Source organism: Schistocerca serialis, chromosome 5 (genome assembly GCF_023864345.2).
Source record: "Schistocerca serialis cubense isolate TAMUIC-IGC-003099 chromosome 5, iqSchSeri2.2, whole genome shotgun sequence".
Lineage (NCBI taxonomy): Eukaryota > Metazoa > Arthropoda > Insecta > Orthoptera > Acrididae > Schistocerca > Schistocerca serialis.
The window spans coordinates 284,182,611-284,207,825 of record NC_064642.1 but is presented as its reverse complement, the minus strand read 5'-3'; the positions used below and the strand labels follow the sequence as shown (position 1 = coordinate 284,207,825).

Here is a 25,215-nt window from a genome sequence, read left to right as displayed (position 1 = left end):
TTAGTCAATCTGCCGTGGGTTTAAAGTGAGGAATATCTGCGTCCAAAAAAGTACTGCACAAGAGTTAGCACAAATTACAACTAGTACAATGTGCAGAGTTTTATCTAAACTTTGCACCTGGCAGATCAATCTGTAATTCAGTGACTGTTTTTAAAAATTGATTGCATTCTTGCAATTCATTTTTAGGAACTTCAATAACCTTCAATAATGCATTCTGCAGACTGTGATAATAGCATTGGACTCTGAACTGTGCTATTTCCAAATTATAGTTGCTGTGCACATCATTTTCAGGTTGGATTGATTGCTAGACTTCAAGGACAGAAATTTAAGAATGTTAATCAGGGACTGTGTTAATTAAATGTCTGCCACATGTAAAATTCTATCACTTCCACACAAGGTTATTGCATTGAAATGGTTACATTACAGAACATCAGTCAAATGACATATGTGGCCAGGTGTTTATTTGTGTGCAAGTTATAATAACAGACCATCTGTCCATAAACTGTAGGTTATTGAACAACAAAGTGCAGTTAAAGTGTTTCAACTGCAAATATGGTGTAAACCACATCATTTAAAATAGTCTACTTCAGACAACCACTTTTCAGTCGGATCTGACAGAGGTGCCGCCACTGGTGGCATATTTGCACAGGTAAATGTGACTATGCTTTAGACTCTAAACTCAGATTTCTCACTTTGAGTGGTTGCCTTAACTGTTTTGGTTATTCGAACACACTTCCTGTCCAACTCTAATTCCCAGCTTGTTGCACGCTACTTCTGTAACACCCGACTGAACATTACCCGCACTGCTCGTAGCATCTGGCATGATTCCCCTAGGGGGTCAGAACTCGGGTGCATCCACACTGAAGATATCATGAAATATGACATGTCCAGAAGAACAGACACCATGCATTCCTGATTCTGCAACCGTATATTTACACAATCAAAAAGAAATGCCAATGTCAGCCTCATGAGGATGAGAAGTTTGCTCTGATAGTCAAAGCAATTAAGGCAACCACTCACATAAAATGGGAAATTGTGTTCGAGGCCAGGTCCACCACAAATTTTCACCTGTTGCCAGCGAATTATTTCAGTGCTCTCATGCAGCTGACGTTGGTAATCCTCTTTTGACAAATGTGCTACTCTTGGAAAATGAACTGCCCCTTCCCATGTGGAGCCAATACTTGACGAACAAATTTATGTAGACGAGAATACAAACTCTGGAGGTACCCCATAGCTAACAAATTAATTACTCTTCTTTAGTCTTTGTCATGAAAAATGGGAGAAGGTAAAGTAGTTTTCAGCATTACCCAACCCCATGCTGTGGTCCAAATGGGTAGTATGTAGACTAAGGAAATAAATATATATTGAAAATTATGAACTTCAACATGTTTCTTTTCTAAATGAATGTGCATTTCAGATTCAAGAGTCATCTCAGAACTGTTTTGATGTACTGGGAGATCATAGAATTTCATCGGCTGGAAACTGAAGTGAGCCGAGTTCGATTTTTAATTGTCAGTTCGATTTAAAATGTTGACTCCGATGTGGTCGACGGTGGCTACTGTAGAAACTCAACGCCTTCCACCATGTGCTTGGCCCGGCAGTGAGACTGATAAAGAAAACAAAATCATCACTAGATAAGAAATTGGCCCAGCAGTGAGACTGATAAAGAAAACAAAATCATCACTAGATAAGAAATATTTATTAGAATATCTACATAGATTCATAGGCTACATCTCTATATAGTCACCACCATTGTTGATACATTTATCGTAATGGTGCACCATCAATTGCATGCCCATGTCATAGGAGCCTGCCACTAACGTTTGGAGCCACATCACATCAGTCTGCATCTCAGCACCATCATGTTAACATTTTCCTGCCAGAAAATGCTTTACAATCAGAAGAGATAAAATTCACTTGGGACAAGATCAGGGCTGTAAGGTGGATGGTCCAAGATCACCCATCCCAAAATCCCAACTGCTTCGACACATTTCATATGATGGTCATTTGTCATGCGCAAGCATAATGCCTCTTGTCAACATCCCACATCTTGTTCTGGATCACCCCCACCCCCTTCTGATTTTTTAGTGACTGACAATACCAATCAGCATTTATGGTCTACCCTCACTGTAAAAACTCTCAGTAAGACACCAACATCGACCCCAAAATACAATGCACATTATTTTATTTGACAGACTGTGCTTCAGTTTGGTCTTCAAAAGTGAATCACTATGCTGCCACTGACTAGGTGGTGGTTTTGTTTCTGGTATGACATGTGACACCCATATTTTAGTCACAGAGTTGAGAAACTCTTCACTTTTCTCTGGATACCACTGTAGGAATGTCAATGCTGCGGCCAGACGTTTAGTTTTGTGTTCAGCTGTCAGTTGCCTTGGCATTCATCTTATAGATAGTATGCAAACCAAGCCACCAGGAGACAATTCCATGTAATAGTGAGCAAGACATCTGGGGGAAATGATGGAAGTTCAGAGATTGTGAAGTGCCCATTCTGCAAAATTGCTAGTCGTACACTATCATCGGTTCTGGTGTTGCCAGGTACGGTCGGCCACAATGATTTTTGTTGTGCATATTAGAACATCCTTCAGTGAATTACCTCCACCACTGTATGACTGTACTGTTGCTCGTGGCACAATTGGAGATAAGTCTCTGCTGGAGATTGCTTCTGAGCGCACAAAAATAGGATAACTAAGCGAACATCACAGTAGGTGGGACTTAATATCAGAGCAGCCATTTTATCGTATCACTGTGCGGTACCCATTGCAGTCTCACAACAAACCATACTGCATTATTCATATATACCGCCTCTACACCTGTGTGTTCCCATCTAACTACTCTTGACATTTCTGGGTGCCACTGAAACTTACTTTGTAAATTTGTCATTACACGAACAGCTTCATATGGGACCAACAAATTTATCACTATACGCTTTAGACGAGATACAATACACTGAGATGAAACAACTCATTCTGAGTAGCTGGTATTTAACAGACTTCCTTAACATACATTATTCACTATCAGAGGAACAGGAACTTTTGTGATATATTGGTGGCACATAATTAAAAAAAAAATTAGATTCTAGCCAACACCACAGCAAAACAAAGATAAGCATTGCCTTCACTGAAAAAACATCCAAAGATAAACTAAACCATGTACCTACAGATTACTGCAAGGGCGGCCAAGATTTTGGCTCGTAGGCCACGGCGGGCCTGAAGGCCAGAGTGCTTAGCCTTGCTTCACATTCCCCACCACCACCACCACCACCACCACCACCACCACCACGCCGCACTGAGCACAGAGCAGCATATAAATGTCAGTAAAGTGGTACAGAAAATGACTTCATATTTCACTTTTATCAGCAACACAAATCACAAACAAAAGAAGTTTTCAGTATTAATTAAATTATTTTTGCATGCTGAAGAGACAATTTTTATCTGGTACAAACTGTCAGCATACAGACTGACAGACAGACACAGACACTTTCACAGAGTTTCGCACTGAAGTTGCCATGTAATCACGACTTAGTTTCACAATTGGAAAAAGGTCTTTCACACCAATACATTGATCAAAATATTGAAGCACCTTTGCAACCTCATTATGCAGACTTGGAAAATATACCTGAGAAAAGCAATGCAGATGCGTAGACAGTTTTAAAATTCTGCATAGTGCTATAATGTCATTTCTTAGCAAATAAACAGTACCTGTTGCTTATGTGAACTGAGAATTCCTCATCCTTGTCTTCTGTCATTCCCATCCATATTAAAGTATTGTGATGATAGATAACTAGAATGCCTCTTTTTGTGCGAGCAGCCACTGGACTGGTGAACGTCCTTCATTCAACGAACAAATAGGCTGACACCATGAATCTGCCAAACTCAGAGCTGTGATGACCCCAAAATGCCATGTTGCAATGCTAAATTAAACATCACACTGTTCCTGGTACTTCCAAGAAGGACCTAGCAAAGCTAAATGGCAGACTGGGCCTTGGCTCACATGCAGCACACACACAGAAGCATGCCATGACTAGCCCTGGGTTCTGTACATGTGAAGTTTGGCACGCCATGGCTGGCCCTGGGTTACTATATGTCAAGGACATAAGATGCTTTAGAATTAATAACATTCCTTCCAAACAGCAGAAGACTAATGATGTAGATGCTAAACAGACAATAACTGATTAACTCTTAATTGGCTCTCATCCATCCATTTCCAAAGTGAATATCCCTATGCACAAAATGAACTCAAGCAAGGGAAAATAAATATTCAATGACAGAAACAAGAGACCTTTGTGTGTGTTTCCTGAAGGCAGAATATCCTACATTGGCAGACTCGATACTATGGCCATCCACAAAATGGAATTAGAAACTGTTTATGTGAAAGAAAAAAATAACAAAAAATAAACATTGTGTTTGAGGCCTCAAAAAGAATGTAGTAATCCCAATTCCAAAGACAGATGCTGAAAACAAACCATCACTACACAAGGATTAACAAGCAGCTTCATTTTCTTGAAGGTGTCTCTTAAACTTGCCACAGTTGTCTGATTTTCACATAGCTGTCCTACAATGTTGTGGGACTGGAAGAACAGTTTTAGTGAGGAATTTGACATCTCCACAGTTTCAGAAAAGTGTAATCTGGAGATTTTCCATATTTTGCGTGATATGTGCTGTGTTATTTAAGTAAAGGAAAGTTACAGCCATCAACACAACAAATATCTGAGAAATACATTTCAGCAACTTGCCAAGTGAAAATGAGCTTATTTGTCATGAGCAATCTCCAGATGCGCTAGTTCTGCAGCATCATAGGTTCAGTGGATCTTTTAAGGACTGGTTAGAAACCAGCAACAAAACGAGATTTAATCCACGAGATGTGCCTGAACAGCACAATTTTGATAGAAACTGTACCCCAATTGTCTAAGTCCACCACACAGTTAATTTTCACTTACAATTACCAATGTTATACTCCATTACAGTATACTGTGTGTTTCTTTACAGATAATTGTTTTTATTACAGTTTCATACCAAATAACAATTAGTTATTTAGAAAACATTTCATTTCAGGATCTACAATTAAAGAAGAATGTAAGGAAAAGTCAAAGGCTTCTAAGCACTGATGCAGCAGCAGTGCACTGGCTGGCCTCAAGATAAATTTCATGAAAGAAATTTCACAATGAACAATGAAGGAATCTAAACCCATAGAATGAAACATTTATTGTTTTTACATTTTCAATGTAATATTACAATCTATCACCTTAAAATGATGAAATAAGGGAATACCTCTCACTGGAGGTACTTAAGTGACAATTTTTGTATAGAATAATTAACAAAGTCATTGAACAGTGGCCCATAATCTCTACACATATGAAGGAAACTTACACCTAAAGCAGCCAAAATAGTGTTGAAACCTGCTCGGTCCCATGAGCAGTTCTGAAGTGGAGGGCTGGGATTCATCTCTTTTGCGACATCTAAATGACCTCCAATTACAACATCCAAGTCAGGGATCAGAACCAACAATTAACTAAGACAATTACACCACACACCAATTACCACTCCGCAAGGCTTAATTAACACTATACGTGTTTCACTATGTGCTCAGAAAAGCAACCCTGGTCAACTTCATATACACTAAGGTATAACCTCATATGCAGACCAACAACTAAATACAGCAAGTAAGCCATTTTAACCAAAACAAGGTATCACGCGTTAGCTCCACTCCAATTCAAACCTATCTTAAGGACCCCAAAGATTAATCATAAATAACCATTAACAAGCTAAAGAGATAATCTCTTAAGGACCCCAAAGATAATTCGTAAATAACCATTGAAAAGCTATAGAGAGAATCACAACACTAATATTAGAAGAGACTTCATCTCTCACTCGCTACTCCCGTGACTGACCCTACTTAACTTCAAGAACCAGTGAGCCCCAGATAAACCTAATCTGAAAAGCCACTGAAGCACAGACGAGACATCAGAAAATTTTGGTGACCCAAGCCCACTCAATTCTCTATGCACTGCAATATAACCATAAGCAATGTCACCCCCATTACTATTTACTAACAAGCAGTATAAGGAAATACTTGCAACCAAAGGCAAGCCTCTTCACAGACATGCTTGTATGGGAATCAACATATCACCAAAAGTTAAATTCTTAGCCCCTACTCGTATTTATTTAACACCAGCACAGAAACTTGCAAACATTGGCAGCCAGAAGCTAACCGAGGTAATTAACGATCTCTGACTGAGCAATACTTCAAAGCACCTCCACCAGAAAACAAACACATAACCACTCATAGCAATTCTCAAAGACGATGTGTCTATGACCCACCAGATATGCCACCCAGAAGATTCTGTCCAACTCGCCGCCATTGCTCACCAGGCCGCCACTAGCACTCCTCTGCCTAACGTTAGAGGGCACTGCCGCTTATCCAGTATGCAACAGTTTGAAGCAACAAGTCTTTTAAATTAACACTGTAGCCCACCAGGGCGAAAGGTGAAAGAAAAACTTGCAAAGAAAGATCATACAGCACGGTGTACTGGAGGAAGTAAGTTTATATTACCATACTCCGAAGGAACAATAATTGGCACTAAATGTGTTGCTCTGCGTACATAATGCACACTTACTCTGTCAAAATTGTGAGAATAGCTCAGATGATGAAAGATGGCTTCTGTATTATCATAAGCTCACATCTTTTTATTTTGTCTGTAACATTGCTCAAATATCTTGATATTTGAAGATCTGACAGTATTTTTGAACAGGTAATAGTTCTTGTATATTGTTAACCAATATTGTTTAATCCCCATTCTCAAGGGACTGCACCTGTAACATATCTTTACTACTGAAGGTAGCAACCAAGTATGCTGACTTAAAGGCCACTTAAGAATTTCTTATGTTCAATTTACTACTGACTTTCACCACCAATGATGGGGAAAATTTTGACACTACTTTGTGAATGTTTTAGGATACATAATCCTACACTAACTTGGTTTTACTGGATCTTTAAATTGAATTTTTTATTTAAATGTTAGATGAGTAACTTAAAGCCAACACACAAATCACCATTTGTTGTAACCAAGTGTTTCTATATCCTTGAGGCAGGATATAAATAACCCCCTTAACATGAGACATTTCTACAATCTAAATTGAATGTGAGTACTGAATGTAATTAACAGCCCTTATTCTAATTGTGTAACCTTGTAATGTGATCAGACAACCTATTCTATTTCTAGGCAGCCTAAGACAAGGCTTGCAGGCCTTTAACTTGGCTTTATTCCAAACCTGCTGCTTTGATGTAGTGCACATGGAATACGCTGTGGTCCATTACAAAAGCTTATTTTTAACTTATTTGCCAGATACTGTGAAACTCTGTATAATTACCATAACAAAATTTGATGATTTGTGGAACTTACTAGTAAACCCATTATGTATCTCTCATGACAAGAAGAAAGTTTTACTATTTTATAACTGGCGCATACGACATACTCATCAAAATTTAAGTCTCCTAAAGATCAAACAAATGCGTGCCTCACAAAGAGCAAATTTCAGCTCCAACGTGTCTTCATCAGTGATTAAGTAGAATGTATCTGTAATTAGTGTGTGAATGAGAATCTTATCAACCTGAAAAACCCCTCTTGAATATATTACAAGATATAGAAATTTCAATACTTGGATAAACTTTACTGCCAAGAAAAAGAGGACATGAAGGAGATAATGTTGGAGGAAGCTGGACTACCCACAGAACAATTAGTCAAACACTGCTCAGTGTGTGTGTACGGAATCTTGTATATGAAAGCCCCAATAACTGCACCTTTAATTAATGTGTAAGCCTACTACACAAATGCTTAAATATTTTATGCATGATTCATGTTCAATCTGATATCTTTTATTATCAAATCAGAAACAGATTACTTGAACAAGGGCAAAATAGTAGATAGAATGAAACCACAAGTATTGTGACATCTTTATTATGTAATTAAAATTAATATTTCAACAGGTAACATTTATTTTACCTCTCACTATTCTGGTCTTACAATTTCTCTATCTACCAAAACATATCTGGTAGTATATATTTTACATGACAAAGGTTTTAGTAGGTGTGATCTGAAGAGCATAAAAGTTGTACCCAATTTATTCTCAACAATCCTTTTTTTCATAAATATCAATTATGAGACAGCAGCTCAGCAACAGGTTTTAATTATGCCTTCAAAATTCATAATTTACTATCACATTTCACATACATACAATAAAATAAATAAGTTACCTTTTATAATTTACATAAGTTAATCGATTTTATTTCGTTTTTCCTTGAGCTGCAACTGCTTCCATTGCTGCTTTCACTGTAGCCTCATCTCCCAAAAACTTCATCGAAACAACTGGTTTTAAATTGGCATCTAATTCATATACAAATGGTATTCCAGTTGGCAGATTCAGACCCATAATTGCTTCATCTGACATTTCTATAAAAAAAGATATTTTGAAATCAAACTGATGGCACAAACAAGTAACACCAACAACAGTACCATTTATGCAGCAAAATTTGAGGACAAATTTAACTGGGATATTTATACTCACCATCCAAATGTTTTACAATTCCTCTTAAACTATTTCCATGAGCAGCTATCAATATTCTTTTCCCAGCTTTAAGCTGCGGCACTATAACATCATTCCAGTATGGTAATGTTCTTTGAATTGTCAGCTTCAAAGATTCAAACATGGGAAACTCTTCCTTCTTAGGACCATTTGCATATCGAGGATCTTCCAATATTGTCTTGTAATACGGATTTTCTTCATCCATTGGAGGGGGAGGAACATCAAAGCTTCGTCGCCATATCTGCACCTGTAATAATATAATTAGTACTGCAGACCTGAGTGTTAATAGTGATAATAAGACACTACACAACCCTCACATGGAGGTGAAGTGAAATTCATGGTGATGAACAGTACACACAGTAAAGTGCTGCATGTCCAAATAAGCAAGCATGAAACATGAGATGGGGTGAGAACAGCAGAACTATACAGGCTGCCCACACAAGTAAAGATGGTCAAGGATAGAAGTCCTGGCCAAATTGTGGGTAATGTTTGAATCTAAACACTTCAATGTCTGATTACGACCAGCACAGGCTTCTTATTTGTGGTTTTTATCTGTAACCATGGAGTGAGAAGGAAGCACCACTGTAAGGAGTAAAACAAACAATGTGTACACACTGAAGAAATGGAAGGGGTCCAAAGTGTCATTTGGAATAAATTTCTGTTGGTTGTAGATGAAAAGAAGTCTACTGGATATGAATCATGCATCAACTGCTCTACATTATTATATTCCCAGTCTGCTCCTTCAGTGATAACAGCACAGTAATTAAAGGTAGTATTTCAGTAAAGTGTACTGCAGTGTGCACTCAAGATATGAGACCTTTCAATGCCGTTTCTGTTAGAGGCTACAAAGAACTAGGCCAACAATTAATAGATCTGGGTACATGTTATGGAGGAGTCAGCATATCATATGCCACGGAACATCTCCCTACTGCAAGTACAGATTTCAAAGAACAGGCCAATGTAACTTTGAACAGCATAATGCCTTTCACTATTGCAGAATTTAGTAACAGAAAAACAGCTTTTACAGCATAAGCAGCACACTAGCTTGAGAGATAGGAAGGTGGGCCAGACCAATAATGAATCCACATAGCAGATTCATGGCAATTGCAGATAACCAGCCAGCCTGAGAGTTGTTTTTGACAGTCTCCACCAATCATTAAGGCAAATGCTGGGGTCTTTTCCACCTCAAGGCACTGTCTGCGTAGAGACAGTGATCCATTATTTCAACAAATGTTTATTTTTGTAAGATTGCATATAGAAAAAAACATAATAAAACAAATACAATTTTGAGTAATATAAAAGGTACTACACAGTTAAATTATAAATATATGTCAGTTTCAATGTAAGTCACTGGCCTCTGCCATGCACACACTGTTCTACATATTTTATACTTCTATAAACTTCTACAAAACTTACGCATTCCAGTACTTTTTATACTGACTAGCAGTATTGCATAATGTTTTTGACTACAGTATGCACAGCACACAATGACTGGGTGTATACATTAACCTGGACATCAGTAACTATAAGCTAGACATGCAGCACTGTTTTGTTGTACCACTGATTCATATGTACTTCGTTTCACTGGTCTTAATCTTTAGTATTACCTATGCTTTCTTATATTTTAGACATGTCACTTAACTGATTGCTTTTCTTTACTCCATTGTAATGGATCAATGCATTAAGTTGTATGGTATAACGAAAATCTGTAGTTGATGTAAAAATTCTGATAAACTATTCATATTCTGTAATGTACACTAAGGTTGACTATCAGATGTGGATTTGCATAGTTATTGTCTGCTACAGAAACTTTTTAAACCAGAGCCTTATATCATATAAACTTCACTTTTGTTGGGACATTTTGTCTCAGTCTTATTTTACACTAGCTGACAAACCTGGCAGTGCCCGGGTATTCTTTTCGCCAATTTTCTATTAGAAACAAAAACAAAAATGAACGGTGTTTGTAAAGTGATATTGAAAAACTCATTTCTATTTATTTGTGGAAACACCTTTGAAATAATACAGTACACTATGCGAGATGCTTCCAGACAGCTTCTGTACACTAGGTGCAAATGCTTTGCTTGATTACAATGCAATTCTGTACGCATCTCCATGGCACCACTCTATCGATGGCTATTATTTTCACATATAGATTCACACTTCACAATTGAAAGCTGTCAGAAGTGCTGCCGAGCTTCAGGGATTTCCTTATGGTGACCTGACTGTAGGACTTTCTTAGTAGTAAAAAATAGCTGTTTTAGAACTTCACAAATGATGCGGCATTTTTTAAAAGATTTCAGTGTTTATGAGCTCTCTGGATCTTTGTGCCGTACAATAACAATTTAGTAGGTACACTTAGTGGCATATGTGGATACTATCTGCAAATAGTGTTAGTAGAAGCAAATGCACAATGCAGCAGTTTTTCACACATCTCAGTGTTTATGAAGTCTTATCTCCTGAACTACGATACGCAGATGTTCTTATGCCCACAATGATAATTGCCTGACAGAATAGGATACCATGTACCATGTTTGGCTGAAATCAGTCCAGTGGTTGAGGAGGAAATGTGGAGTGTACAAACATAAATAGATTTTTATAATATCTATTGATTTTGGCTGTTATACACATCACGGTAATTGCCACTATTTTGTTTATTAGTTTTCTATCTCTAACATCATAGAGATGTACGTTGACACTGCTTATTGATAATGAGCAAATACATTAGCCATCTTAATATTTTGTGTAATTTTTATGCCAATCAATGCTAATGAGATTTCTTTTACCTGTGCACATAAAAAATACTTTTTATGCAGGTCTATGTAAATTGTTATACCATTACACCAACGAAAACAATTTTTGACACAATAATTAAATTGGATGGATTACAAATCAACTCACCAAGCAGTGGCAGAACAAACACACAAAAGAAGGTTGTAATAAGGCAAGCATTTGGAGTCAATTGCAATTTTAAACATTTTTTGTTTTCATTTTATAACTTAATTGTATATTAACAATTATACAACTCGAAATTGTGCTATACTTTGCTGCCACCTTCCTCACTTTAATGTCAGTCAGTCTGTTTATGACCAGCTCATGGAAGCCATTACTGTCACCATACAGCATGGCTATCACCGCTGTCACTTTGAATGTAGAACAGTGCCTCTCTATACTTCCAGTATGCTCATGTTACAAGAAAAAGTTAAGAGGTATGCCTTTAAAGTTTTTCCATGTAACTTTCAAGTTATTATCTTTTGATTCATGGCGTGACTGGCTTACATTATGATATGTCTACATCAATTTTATGTAAAATTTTGATAGCTGATTTATATATGCTTCATAGCTGACATTCCGTTGCATTGTTAACGGCCAACTGACAAAATATCCCCATATCTTACACATGGCTTTTTATATTTTAGTATGTACAGTTCAATATGTTTTTTAGAATATTATGTAAATACCATTGGTGTTAGGCAGTTCCTGTCTTGTTACCCTACATTTCAGCTTCTCTCATATATGACGATCAGAAATACTTTAAACTAGTAGGCTATTTTCATACACTACCTTTGCTGTTAAACATTTTCCAAACAGTTAAAATACCACCACACAGAGATCAGAGTTTACACAATTCACAGACACGTCGTGTACACAACTCCCCTCCCTCAGGTAACTGAAGGCCGCATCAACAGGAAGGGTATTCGGCTGCAAAGTTCAATACAGCAAATTTGCCAAATCTTGAGTAATGTGTACCTCGACTAGGTGGGATTAACACTCAGTCAAAGAATGAAGAAGATTAATAAGATGTGGGCTTTGAGAGTTTCGTTTGTACAATCAGGTACACTATTTGACACTTCTAGCACATTAAGTAAATAGATTTCTCTCTTGAGAATAATTTTTTATTTACAATCAAATCCAGAGATTAAGGAGAGTAGTAAATATTATGGAAAAAACAGCATAGAGAAAGGCTCATTGGAATGTATCGCCAGATGTGTTGTGTAACTGTTTTTGTCTGACTAGTGTATTACTTTAACTGAAGCTTTGGAAAACAATGAATAGACTCCTTGTGCTACTTACTGTATTAACACAGCACACACACACTTTCAATGTAGATAACTTTGGGTTAAAGACTGCTCAAACATTGCAGCAACAATAAATATTGCTAAATTCATTGAACAGTACACAAAGTACATCTTCTCATCTTAGCATTCACATGTAAAATCTAGAATGTGAGTTCCACTATACTGGAGTCCTTGCCCACTCAGTTGCTATTTTAATGATGGACAATTATTCCACTTACAGAGTGCAGGGACACGATAATATTATTGCACGATGAATTATGCATTTACTGAAACAATTAAAAGAGACCACATAAGAAATAGAATGTGAGAAAGGATTCACAATAGAGTTCTTTGATTTCACAAGCCACAACAAATCTGCAGGGACATCAACAATGTCTGAAGTGAGTAATTACAGCAATTAGAAGTACAGTCTCATATGAGGAAAAGACACGATTTGTGATTACTAGTGTGACTTAGTTATACGATTACTTCCAAATAAAAAATTGCCTCATTCCTTTGTCTTTCTATGACCTCAATATTAATAAATGAAAAGCCATATGTTAATAATAAATCACCACAGCCTATTAATTACAGACTGTGTCACCAATCTATTGCTTATCAACAGTAATTATTTATTTTCTTTTCTTGCAAGCAAGTGAAAACTGAAGAATTCCAGCTATAAATACTTGATGGTTTGGTATGATTCCTTTATTAGGTCAGACTTCAGCTGAAGTATACTTATGATGTTAGCAGCTCTTGTACTGCATGTGATGTTGGCAGTTCCTTGACATTGGCAATAGTTGATCAGACGATAGTATACAGTAGCTAATATCAATCTCTGACTAATGATTTTCCTGCAGGAGATATGAACTAATTATATTTGTTTTCGATATATAAAGCACCAGAACAACTTCTAGTGATCTGTTCATCTGGAATTTCTGTGGTGACTGAAGAAACAAGATGTGCTGATGCAGCATAGCCCAAAGCCCATGTGAAATTACTTTAGTGTTGGCAAAGCCAATGAAGCCTGACACAAAAGATTGTCATTAAGTTGACATGTAATGTAGGCACACATGTTTGTCTTTGTGATAACCTGCTTATATATCGTCATCATGATTTAGCTGACAATTCTAATAACATAGTTAAATTTTTACTGATTGCCAGCTAACTTTATTGTCAAGGTAAAAGAAATTATGAATGAGCATTCTGATGGGCTACCTACATCCGATTCCTGGTTTATTGTGTTGATTTGCCATGAACTGTTACCAACAGCAACACAAAACAGAAAAGCCACAGACACCATAAGTGCACCTTTACCTCAGTACCCTAGATTTCAGGGATATCATCTGTTCAGATATGAGTCATTTCTTTTTCTGTGACCATACTGTGGGGGATATATATAGATATATATATATGCAAATTATTATCTCAATTATTTTGGCTGTGAGTGTTAGCAGTAATTCTTTCGCTAGCACATGGATTTAGTTCAAATGCAATTCAACTACTCCTGAGACAAAATGCCACTATTTCACTAGATGTGTTAAACCAAAATCTTAAGAACTGACTGCATATTTGTACAGTTCTTGTTCCTGACAGCACTTCAGCACAGGTAAGCACGTTCTTTGCAAATCTCAAAAATCTTTTAACACGAGTTCTGCACTATCACCATGCAGTTGTCAGAAGTTTTTGAATGGGCATGAAAAATCCAAATACACTCCCAACAATGACCAGAGCACTTACGAAAATGACAAAAGAAGGTGATCTGCATAAATTGAGTTTTACGCTAACTTGATGAGGCAAGAGCAGGCGTTATCTAAGGGCACTGTCACACACATCTACATTTATACTCTAAGCTACCACATTGTGTGTTGAGGGTGCATCTAGAACTATCATTTCCCCCTTCCCTCACTGCAGACGCGAAGCCTCTATGTGAGATCCAATATCCATTTTTCTCATCATTGTCATTTTGCAATTCTTCTACGAATTTCAACCATAAATCATTCTACAATTCACTACTCCTATGTAGTAGCTTTTGACACTATAGTTTCCAGATCATCTCTGTAATGCTCTCACACTCTCTAAACAATCCTATGGCTAGCGCAGCTGCTCTTCAATGTACCTTCTCTCCCATTAATGCAACATGGTAATCAGTCAAATGACTTTTGTGGAGGAACTGCATTTCCTTGACATTCTTACAATGAATTTCAACCTGACACATGCTTTTTCCTGTAAGTTTTTGCAGTCTTTCTACTTCATATCTCTGCAGATGATATCTTCCAGGTATTTTATAGTTTTTACTGGAGTACACTTCTTGCAAAAATCTGGAGCTAGCAGGGATAAGAAAAAAAGGTTATCTACATCTTTTCCATAAAGCAGACTACCATTATAAGAGAAAGTACATGAAAAGGAAGCTGAAGTCCAAAAGGGAGTGAGATGGGATTGTAACCTAATGTTATTTTATTCATAAACTGACTGAATGTAAAGTAAACTCTTGAGGAATGGAATCAAAACTTTGAGGTTTGTTGATTACATAGTCATTTTGTTGGAGATGACAAATGTCTCCCGATTTTGGTTATTCCCTACAGAAACATTACTCCATGTTTATTACTGGAAACAAGAGATAGCTACTTAGTCTTAAACTACAATGAAGTAACTTTTACATCACCAGTACACACTTTTTTTTTTCATTCAACTGCACTTTCCTTAAAGTGCCAGATTGTGGACTCATAATTAAAACAAGTCTTTTTGCCAGAAAAACAGTAGAATAAGACCACACACCTGTTGCTTTAATTTCCTTTACATTTAGTCAGATTTGTTATGTTAAATTTTATGAAAGTTTGGATTACTAGGTAATAGATAGTAGGAGAGTTTGGTTAATAGAAAATAAGGCTCTTTGATGGAAATGTCAGCTTATTTATACACAGAATAAAATGTTGACATATAATGGACACTAGTGAAGTTTTGCAATACAAGGCTTCAGAGAAAAATCTCCTCTCACTATTAAATATATTTCAACCTGTCCATGAATGCACTGTAGCCCTCCCATTCTGCTTTGCCATGGTTTAAGTAGCAGTGAAGTGGGTTGGGTTGGCTTGTTTTGGGGAGGAGACCAGACAGCGAGGTCATTGGTCTCATCGAATTAGGGAAGGACGGGGAAGGAAGTCTGCCATGCCCTTTCAAAGGAACCATCCCGGCATTTGCCTGGAGCGATTTAGAGAAATCATGGAAAACCTAATCATGATGGCCAGATGCGGAATTGAACCGTCGTCCTCCAAAATGCAAGCCTAGTGTGCTAGCCACTGCACCAGTAGTCAAGTGAAAATGAGAGAGGGGAAAAAAGTGAACTGATATTTAAAAAGTAATCACCATAACTTTTAATAGCAGTATCCCACAGAGAGGCAAGATGTTCAATGCCTACACAGAACATTATTTGCAGCTGCCTATGGAACAGTCACTGTATCCAACTGCGTACCTTTTCAACCAAAACAAGTCTCTTCAGGGGACCAAAAATAAGGAACTCACTTGTGGAGAGATTGAACAACCTTGCCAAGTGTGGGTGGGTCCACTTGTTGCTAAGGTTGTTTCTATTACACTGCAGAAGTTTTGCTGGATAGCCCTTATACATCCTCCATAAATTCAGAACTGCTCACCACGCAATTTCCCCATTTTTTGAGCCCTGAAGAAAAACATTGTGGCCAGAGATTTGCTTTGAACAAAGAGGTGCACCTGGATGCAATGAAAGTTCTGGAAGAAACCACAAATATTTTTCCAAAAAGGCATTAACCATTTTGTCTCACAGTGGGATACATTAATTACTAGTTACACTGATTACTTTTGAAATTATATATAGTTTTTGTGCCCTTTTGCACCTGTCTCGTTTTCATTTGACTGCTACTTATAGATCAGTTAATTCAAGAGTTGCAACTCAAGAAAGATCAGAGAAATGTTGAGTGTTACAATTCTTTGAGAGCCAACCATGACCATGTACTTCAGGAAAATGTCACCAATGATTGGAGGCAATGTTTCAGAAAGGTAACTTCAGTGTGATGTATGCTCCCAACTGAAACACCTAGTCACAGTGTTCTGCTTTATAACATACCATTAGAGCATGGAAGTTTTGTCCATTACATGTACTACAGTCCTTTACAGAAGCTACAATCGCATAGATATGGCCATATTCTAGAAGCTTCCTTCACAATTTGCCCACGAGATCGTTCTGAACAATAATAAAATTACAACCTCTTATTAAGTAGAATATTTTTGTGTTTAAGGGTAAGCACATTCATGAAAAATGTCTACTATTTATTGTTCAGATGACAGATGAGCTAGTTTCTAAAAATGTTTGTGTTCATTGAAATATACTCAAGGCTGGATATTCAAACGCTCACACAATATGTTGACATTTAAAGTTTATTATGCACCTCTCCTCATACAAAATCCCTGATCTGACAAGAAGGGAAAAGTGGGACTTCAGAGCGCACCTGTAGTGAGACAGCATCATCAACTCTTGAAAACGCCGCAAAGAGATACACAGGATCAAAGGTAGGTGTTTAAAATTTTCTTGTGATCAATATATACAAAGAAGCAAAATCATCTTGTTCTCTTAACAACTCAAACAATGTCAGAGCCTATAAACAGGTAATGTGATAACATGAATAGTTTACTGTAATTTTCATTGTACTATTAACATCACAGCTCTAGAGGGTCTTTTACTTAAATGAAACCAGAGAACATGATATGTATCCCTTTTCAATTTTAGCGTCTGTGAAATCAATCTTGTTTTTACTGCAGGTGAAGACTGTTGCAGAGAAATACACCATAATGTTATTTCAACTACAACTTAATAGCATTGAAAACTTACCCCACCAAACTTAGCACTGATCTGTCGATACCATTATTAAGACTTGCAAAATGAAAATCTATTTTTTCTTTTCAGTGTTACTCTTATGGCAGAAACTTCAGGTGTCCACATCAAAGAGAATTTAAACTGTAAAAATCACATTTTGGAGCTCCTGAAACAGCTTGGTTCAGCCACATTTGCACTTAGAATTATTGCAAATCTTGGGAAGATGAATCATTAAGTTGATAAATTTTCATTCAACCATATCAAACTTAACATTTTACAGTAACTCATATTTAAGAAGGCCTTCTTTGCCCGCAAATGTGCTTTAATGTGTGTCCATCCACTATTACCTTGTAGACACCTATTTATAAGGAGCTGGGCATTTTTATTGCTGCTTCACAGTAGACTTATTCCGTCAAGTTTGTTGTAAATGATCCACTGCAGTTCAACATGAACAAAAATTCATTTTTTTAATAAAAATGGCACCCATTACTCCACATTATGGTTTTCTTTACCATGTTATATAAAATATCTGACAGACAGCAAACTAAAGTTTGAAAACAAACTGCAGAAGTTTCTCCTTGACTACTCTTTCTCCATAGAATAATTTCTGTTATTGCAATGTGTGAAAGGTGGTGGGTAGAAACTACTAATTCATGACCAAAAACTTAATAATAAACAAAAATGTATGAATTAGCCACATTTACAAATAAAGGTGACTGAACTCTCTTGTTCCATGTTATTACAATTTACTGTGCATATGATCCATGGAACACTAACACCACCCCTTTATAATTCCATATTTTGTTTCTCAGGTGTGTTTTCTTTCTATAGTTTCTCAGTATATCAGAAACAGTAAAATGACATTTTCACTGACAGTCATATCTAAATGAGGCAGAAGACACAGCTGTCAACCCAGGCATGGTTCTATTGTAGGTAGTATGCTCTAGTTTTGGTTTAACCTTCAGACTGAGTTAACTACTTATGAAAGGAGTAGCAGGTTAATACCGATTCAGAGATCATGAAGTAATTTTATTTTCATGAGCGAAAAAATAAGTCTGAGAAAAGAAGGAATAAGTGAAAAATATTACGGCCAACTAATAATTGTACCCTGATATTTGGATTTGTAAGTTGAAACTTAACCACTGATACTGAGTCATGCCCAATTTAAGACTCCCTTTTTTTACTGAAAATCACTAAAAATTCATTGATGCGTTTTAGATAGGCGCAATACCCCAATTTTGGATGACATTGGCAAACTCAATTCCATGACTGAAACATTGCATTTAAATAATTGCTGCATGATATTTTATTTTGACACAGTGCTGTTAAACCAATTTTCATTACAATAAACCAATACGGCCTTCAGTCTTCAGTACTGTTGACACTTTAGGAGATGAAAACCTTGTGCTGAATAAGGAGATAAACTCAGACCGTTTGGGGACATTGCTCTAATTTTATAACAGTGTTTAGAGTTAATGTGAGGCAAAAATCAAATTTTAATAAATTAGGGAAACAAAGAGTTAGGAACCGTTTATATTGATATTTGTTCACAGAAAAGCACAAGCAGCAGACTTCACGTAGGCCTATATATTCATATGACCACACAATGTTTACCAACAAAAATTTTAATATTTTTTGGAATCGACATACGGATTAGGTATTACAGCAACCATCATATGCCAGATTAACTATGCAGAATCTTGCATTATGATAACCCTCGCGTTAAAACAGTCTAATACTTTCCTGCAGCCATTTCGAGGTATCATATATCTTTAATAGAACATTTGATGCGAGCTGGAGTTACACTTCCTATCATACACTGAAACTAAGCCAAAACTTTACCAAGTTTATGACAAGTCGCTACCGTTCAAAGTACTTTAAAAGAGACAGTCTCTCTTAAAATTTAAGATTCCTGTGGGTAATAAATGTAACTATCAATTTGGAAATTATTTGCATTTTTCCGACATACCTGCTCTTCTCCATATTTTGCAGCTGTCTCTGCTTTATTGAGCCCCGTGAGTCCGCCATAGTGCCGCTCATTTAAACGCCATGTCTTTTCCACCGGCAAATCTGTCTGACCAATTTCTTTCAGTATGGCTTCAAGAGTCTTTTGCGCTCGGGTTAAAACTGAAGTATGGGCGATATCAAACTTAAAACCAGCATCCTTTAAAGCCTTCCCTGCATTTGTAGCTTCTTGCTGACCTGATTTAATACAAAAGAATGATAAACACGACACACACATACACTGCATGTACAGGAAGACAAGTGATAAAAGTACTGCGATACTCCAATAATTACATACATTTATCAGTGAATCTATTACTAAAATGTCCACTTAGCGCAACGCGCGGCATCAGCACTTCTTCGCTTATTATCAGCTTACATGAACCTGATTCACTTCTCTACAAAACTTAAAAGCCGCTAGTGTCAAGTGTCACGTACATCAATTTGTGAAGCATCTTACCTTTCTCACTCAAGTTGGCATCATACCATCCACAGAAGAGATTTTTCTGATTCCATTCGCTCTCTCCATGCCTCACCATAACAATCGTGTATTTTGCTTGTTTTGGATCGGTTTTTCCCGAGCAAGGGCACGACATCCTGCTGCTTTTTGAATGACCTCTGCAGACACTGAGCAAGGTCGAACTTCGTGAAGTATCGCATATACAGAACCTCCGTGCAAATGTTATCATTGTTGAACTCGAAGTCGGTGGAATCGAAATTATGCTCAAGGTTTCGAATCAACTTCCATATTTATGTATTATATAGTTCGATAGCAATTCAAAGCTACAATAAAACATAATTAAAGTGGCGTTAAGAATAATTTTGGAAAAAAATACAATCATAATACCACTTAGCATTTCTTGAAACAATTGATGCTATACATGTAATTTCCGCTCCGGCATTCCATGTGTATAACGTGATCGCCAGAGGTAATTACATTTCCAGACATATACCGTAATTAATAATTCAGTAAAACTTTAAAAACATGCCAGATAATTTCATCTGGAGTATTTCAACACCTAAGAGAGTATTTTTATAATTTGTTTTCTTTTCGTGCGAGGGCTACTCCTGCCCTTGACAAAATCACGGATATAGCAACGTTTTAACATACATAGATGACTACTGGGTGATAAAAAACATATTTTTAAACAAGCGGCAGCACGATTAAATACTCTTAATAATAATGAAATAAAATTATCATGATATGGAGATATTAATATTAACTCGTCAATCGAAAGTAAAGAAAATGACAATGTTTGAGTATCTTAAACATATATGTGTGTGTTGGGGCTTACGGGCGCTCAACGTCGAGGTCATCAGCATCCAGACACACATTAAAAGAAACGAATGTGGACAAATTTAGTAAAATGGAAGCACACACGTAAAGAAAGCGGGAAAAGATACCAAATGCTGTATAAGAAAATAAAACGTAAGGAAAACGAGAAAGGAGCGTCAAGGATGCCATAGGAAATTGTCACTGGCTGGCCACTTAAGTAAAATATGGGCGAGCCAGTCATCCTGTGAACTAATGAAGACTCTCTCCCTAAAATCTTGGTAAAAACATTGGACAAGTCACAGAACTTTAAAACTTTAACCACATTCGTTTCAGTATTTCCTAAAAGAGATGGCATATCCGCCAGCAAGTCAGCCGCTGCCCACCGGTCAGAAAATAAAACACAGTCCAATAAAACGTAGAGCACAGTGACCTGGACGCCACAAGTACCATACATTGGAAGGTCCTCTCACAGGAGTAGGAAACCATGCATCATAGGACTGTGGCCTATCCGAAGACGAGTTTGGAGAACCTCATCCTGTCTACGGGGCTGGAAAGAAGTACACCATACTCGTGTTGTGGGCTTGACTAAACGGAGCTTATTGTCAGTCATTTCCAACTCACCCTCCCACCGACGCATGACTCGTGAGCTCAATAGCGAGGTGTGTGAGTGCAGGGGGATGGCACACTGAAGTATTTGCTGATCGAAACATGCCTCCTTGGCTGCGATATCTGCCCTTTCGTTCCCAGCAAAGCCGACGTGCCCTGGAACTCGGCAGAAAACCACCTCCTTCCGCAGTCCTTGTAGTTGTAGGAGGGCATCCTGGATGTTCTGCACTATTTTATCTGCTGGCTATAAACATTGCAATGAGTAAAGGGCACTTAGTGAATCGGAACAGACAAAAAATTTAGGATGGGAAGAGCATCTCATCTGCTCCAGTGCCCACAAGCGAGGTGTGTGAGTGCAGGGGGATGGCACACTGAAGTATTTGCTGATCGAAACATGCCTCCTTGGCTGCGATATCTGCCCTTTCGTTCCCAGCAAAGCCGACGTGCCCTGGAACTCGGCAGAAAACCACCTCCTTCCGCAGTCCTTGTAGTTGTAGGAGGGCATCCTGGATGTTCTGCACTATTTTATCTGCTGGCTATAAACATTGCAATGAGTAAAGGGCACTTAGTGAATCGGAACAGACAAAAAATTTAGGATGGGAAGAGCATCTCATCTGCTCCAGTGCCCACAAGATCGCAGACAATTCTGTATCAAAGACAGTAAATGCTTGAGGCAGTCGGACCTTGTGGACAGGATCTGGATAAACAACAGACCAACCAACAGAATCCTCCTGTTTCGACCAATCAGTAAAAACGGCTACATGGTCTTGGAGCACAGATAAAATGATAGAAAATGTTGCATTAAAAATGATAGCAGAAGTGCAATCTCTCTTGTAATGCACCAAATCTACAATCACTCTGGGCCTCTCCAGTAACCAGGGTGACAGGCGGTTAAAACCCTGGAGTTGGGGCTGTACAGGGTCCACACCAAGGGACTCCAGCACACGCTGCACAAGGATCCCTAATGGCATCGTGGCTTGTGTATGGTTGGAAAAAAGGTGCTCCAGAGGCTGACAAGCAACAATATGGTAAACGCGTGATGTTGGAGCTGCAAGAAACTTACAAGCCTGGCGCACCAACAGGAGCTGCCGCCGGATGGTAAGTGGCAGAGGCTGGGTATTGGAATAGTCTGATAAGCGCTCGTGGCCAGTCGAATCCCTGCATGGTGGACAGCATCAAGGATCCGCAAAGAAGAGGGTCTCGCACCCGAAGTTCAGCTGCGAACGCACAAAAGCCCCATAAAATTGGAGAAGACGCGCTCTATCCGCTCCCCAAGACTTAACGCTAAGGCACTTGAGGATGTTCAGCGCCTTCAGGGTTCTGGCTTTCAGTTCTCGCAGGTGTGGCAACCATGACAATCTGGAGTCAAATATGAGGCCCAGAAACCCCACTGTCTCTAAAATGTAGGATAGTGTCCCCTATATGCAAGGCAGGCACATTAAAAGGACAAAGAGAACGATTAAAATGAACGCACACACACTTATCTGCAGAAAACTGAAAACCCGTCTTTGCAGCCCCCTCCTCTAACTGCCGCACTGTAAGTTGCAACTGACAGCTCGCCATTGCAACACTGAAGGAGGAACAGAAAACAGCAAACTCGTCCACAAATAAGGAGCACTGTACTGAACTCCTTACAGTAGATGTTATACTGTTGATGGCTATGGCAAAGAGGGTAGCACTTAAAACACTGCCCTGGGATACACCATTCTCCTGCTCAAATCGATCAGACAGTGTATGACCAACTCAGGTCCGAAAAAACCTCTGAGACAGGAAAGACCAAATGAAAATTCTGAGGTGGCCACGGAAGACCCATTGATGCAGTTGTGCGAGAATACTGTGTCTCCGAGTAGTATCGTACGCCTTACTGATATCAAAGAAAATGCTGAAACAGTGATGCTGACGGAGGAAAGCCTGCTGAATAGCCGCTTCTACGAGTGTCAGGTTGTCGACTGTGGACCAAAACTTTTGGAATCCACACTGAGAATGGTTAAGGAGTTGCCTAGTCTCTAAAAGCCAGACCAGACGACGTTTAACCATCCGTTCTAGGGTCTTTCCTACACAGCTCGTCAAGCCAATACTCCGATAACTATTGGGACATGGGCAGTCCTTTCCTGGTTTGAGGAGAGGGATTAGAATTGCCTTCCTCCACGAGTTGGGGAAGACACCTGTCTGCCATATTAGATTAAAACATTCGAGGAGGATTTCCTTTGACACAGCTGGCAGATGTCGAAGCATGCAGTACCAGATGTGGTCGTGGCTGCATGCAGTATCAGAAGTCTCAAACAGTGCCGATTTGCGCTCCACATCGAGAAAGGGGAGTTGTAGGCCTCAGAACTGTTCGACCTTAAGTTCCACTTTTCCCTCTCGACAGTAGCGCGTAGTGAGGAAACGCTGGATCCTGGCTTGCATTGGCAGTAGTTTGTGCAAAATGATCGGTCAGCATCTGAGCAATGTTTCTAGATTTTGTTTGGAGGCACCCCTGGTTCAACACTGCAGCTATCCCATACTTTTGAGGAGCAAGTGGAACGATTGATGGAGTTCAGGAACTCATGGCATGACCGCTTTTTGCTCTCTTTAATGACACAGCGACCCTTGGGTCTCGCTATTCGAAAGGTTGAGATTTGTCCGCTGTCAGGTGGCATTTAAACCGTCGAAGATCCACACGCCTGTCCCAGATGGCTAAATGGCACCCTTCTGTCCAACAAGGGACAGGTCGCCTCTGAAGAGGGCCGAAAGACGTTGGTATGGATAGATCAGCAGCGTGATGGATCACATGCGTGATGTGACCCACCCATTCTTGTACGCTGTCACGGTGTTCATACCCAGCAAACTGGCCATACAGCGTCCAGTTAGCCCTGCCAATTATCCAGCAACACGCCATCGAGTAGCTGAAGGCGGATCAGGAAGTGGTCGCTGGAACGAAGGTCGTCAGTGACCTCCCAGTGAACAGAGTCGGTGAGAGCTGGAGAGCAGAGAGAGAGGTCGATGGCTGAGAATGACCCAGTAGCACCACAGAAATGAGTCAGAGTACCTGTGCTTAGGAGGCACAGCACTTGAGATGTCAGGAGGCTCTCCAAAACTCGACCCCGATAGCAAATAGACGTCGAGCCCCACAAGACATGGTGGGCATTGAAGGCTCCCAGGAGGAGAAATGGTTGGGGGAGTTGCGCGATAAGATCTGTGAGGGCCTCAGAGTCTACTGCATCCAGTGGAGGTAAATAAAGAGAACAACTGTAAGCCGCTGATGTGAAGAAATTTTAACGGCAACTGCTTGCAGGTTGGTATCCAGGGAAAGAGCAGAGAATTGGTGCACATTATTGACAAACACAGCAACCCCTGCTTTGGCTCTTTCCCCAGTCAGGTCATCCTTCGATATAGGGTATAGCCCTATAGTGCAGGGGCATCAGATGCTTTGAAATGTGTTTCCTGCAAACACAAGCACAGAGGGCGTTGCTGCACTAGCAGTTTCAGTTCCTTCATGTGCGTACTGAATCTATTCATGTTCTACTGTGTAATGGGAGCCATCTATCAGGGAGGTCGTACTTTCATCCTGACTTTCTGACGGGGAGGGGAGTCTACAATGGGTGGAGGCTCAGGTTTGGAGCGAGATGGTTGCCCCAATACGACATCAGGCTCCACAGCCTCTAAAGAAAAATCGACTGAGATGTCAGAGAGGTCGATGTCGACATCATCAGGCTGTTTTCTGCCCGATTCCACCGGTGTTGGACGTTCTGCCTTGGATTTTTCCCCCTGGGTAGACTTTGCAGCCACAACTGCGGTTGAGGGTGTGGCAGCATTGGACAGTGTACCAGATGGAACGCCTGTTCC

General features: G+C 38.9%; 1 protein-coding gene across 1 annotated transcript; it reads right to left on the bottom strand.

Moving 5' to 3' along the window:
- Positions 1-7,959: 7,959 nt before the first annotated feature.
- On the bottom strand, positions 7,960-20,164 carry LOC126480923 (phosphoglycerate mutase 2). The gene is made up of 4 exons (XM_050104334.1): positions 19,966-20,164; positions 19,471-19,703; positions 8,583-8,847; positions 7,960-8,467 (listed from the first exon to the last, which is right to left on the bottom strand). The coding sequence occupies exons 1-4, from the start codon at positions 20,099-20,101 to the stop codon at positions 8,301-8,303; spliced, it is 801 nt and encodes a 266-aa protein (XP_049960291.1). The 5' UTR covers positions 20,102-20,164; the 3' UTR covers positions 7,960-8,300.
- Between the last annotated feature and the right edge of the window lie 5,051 nt (positions 20,165-25,215).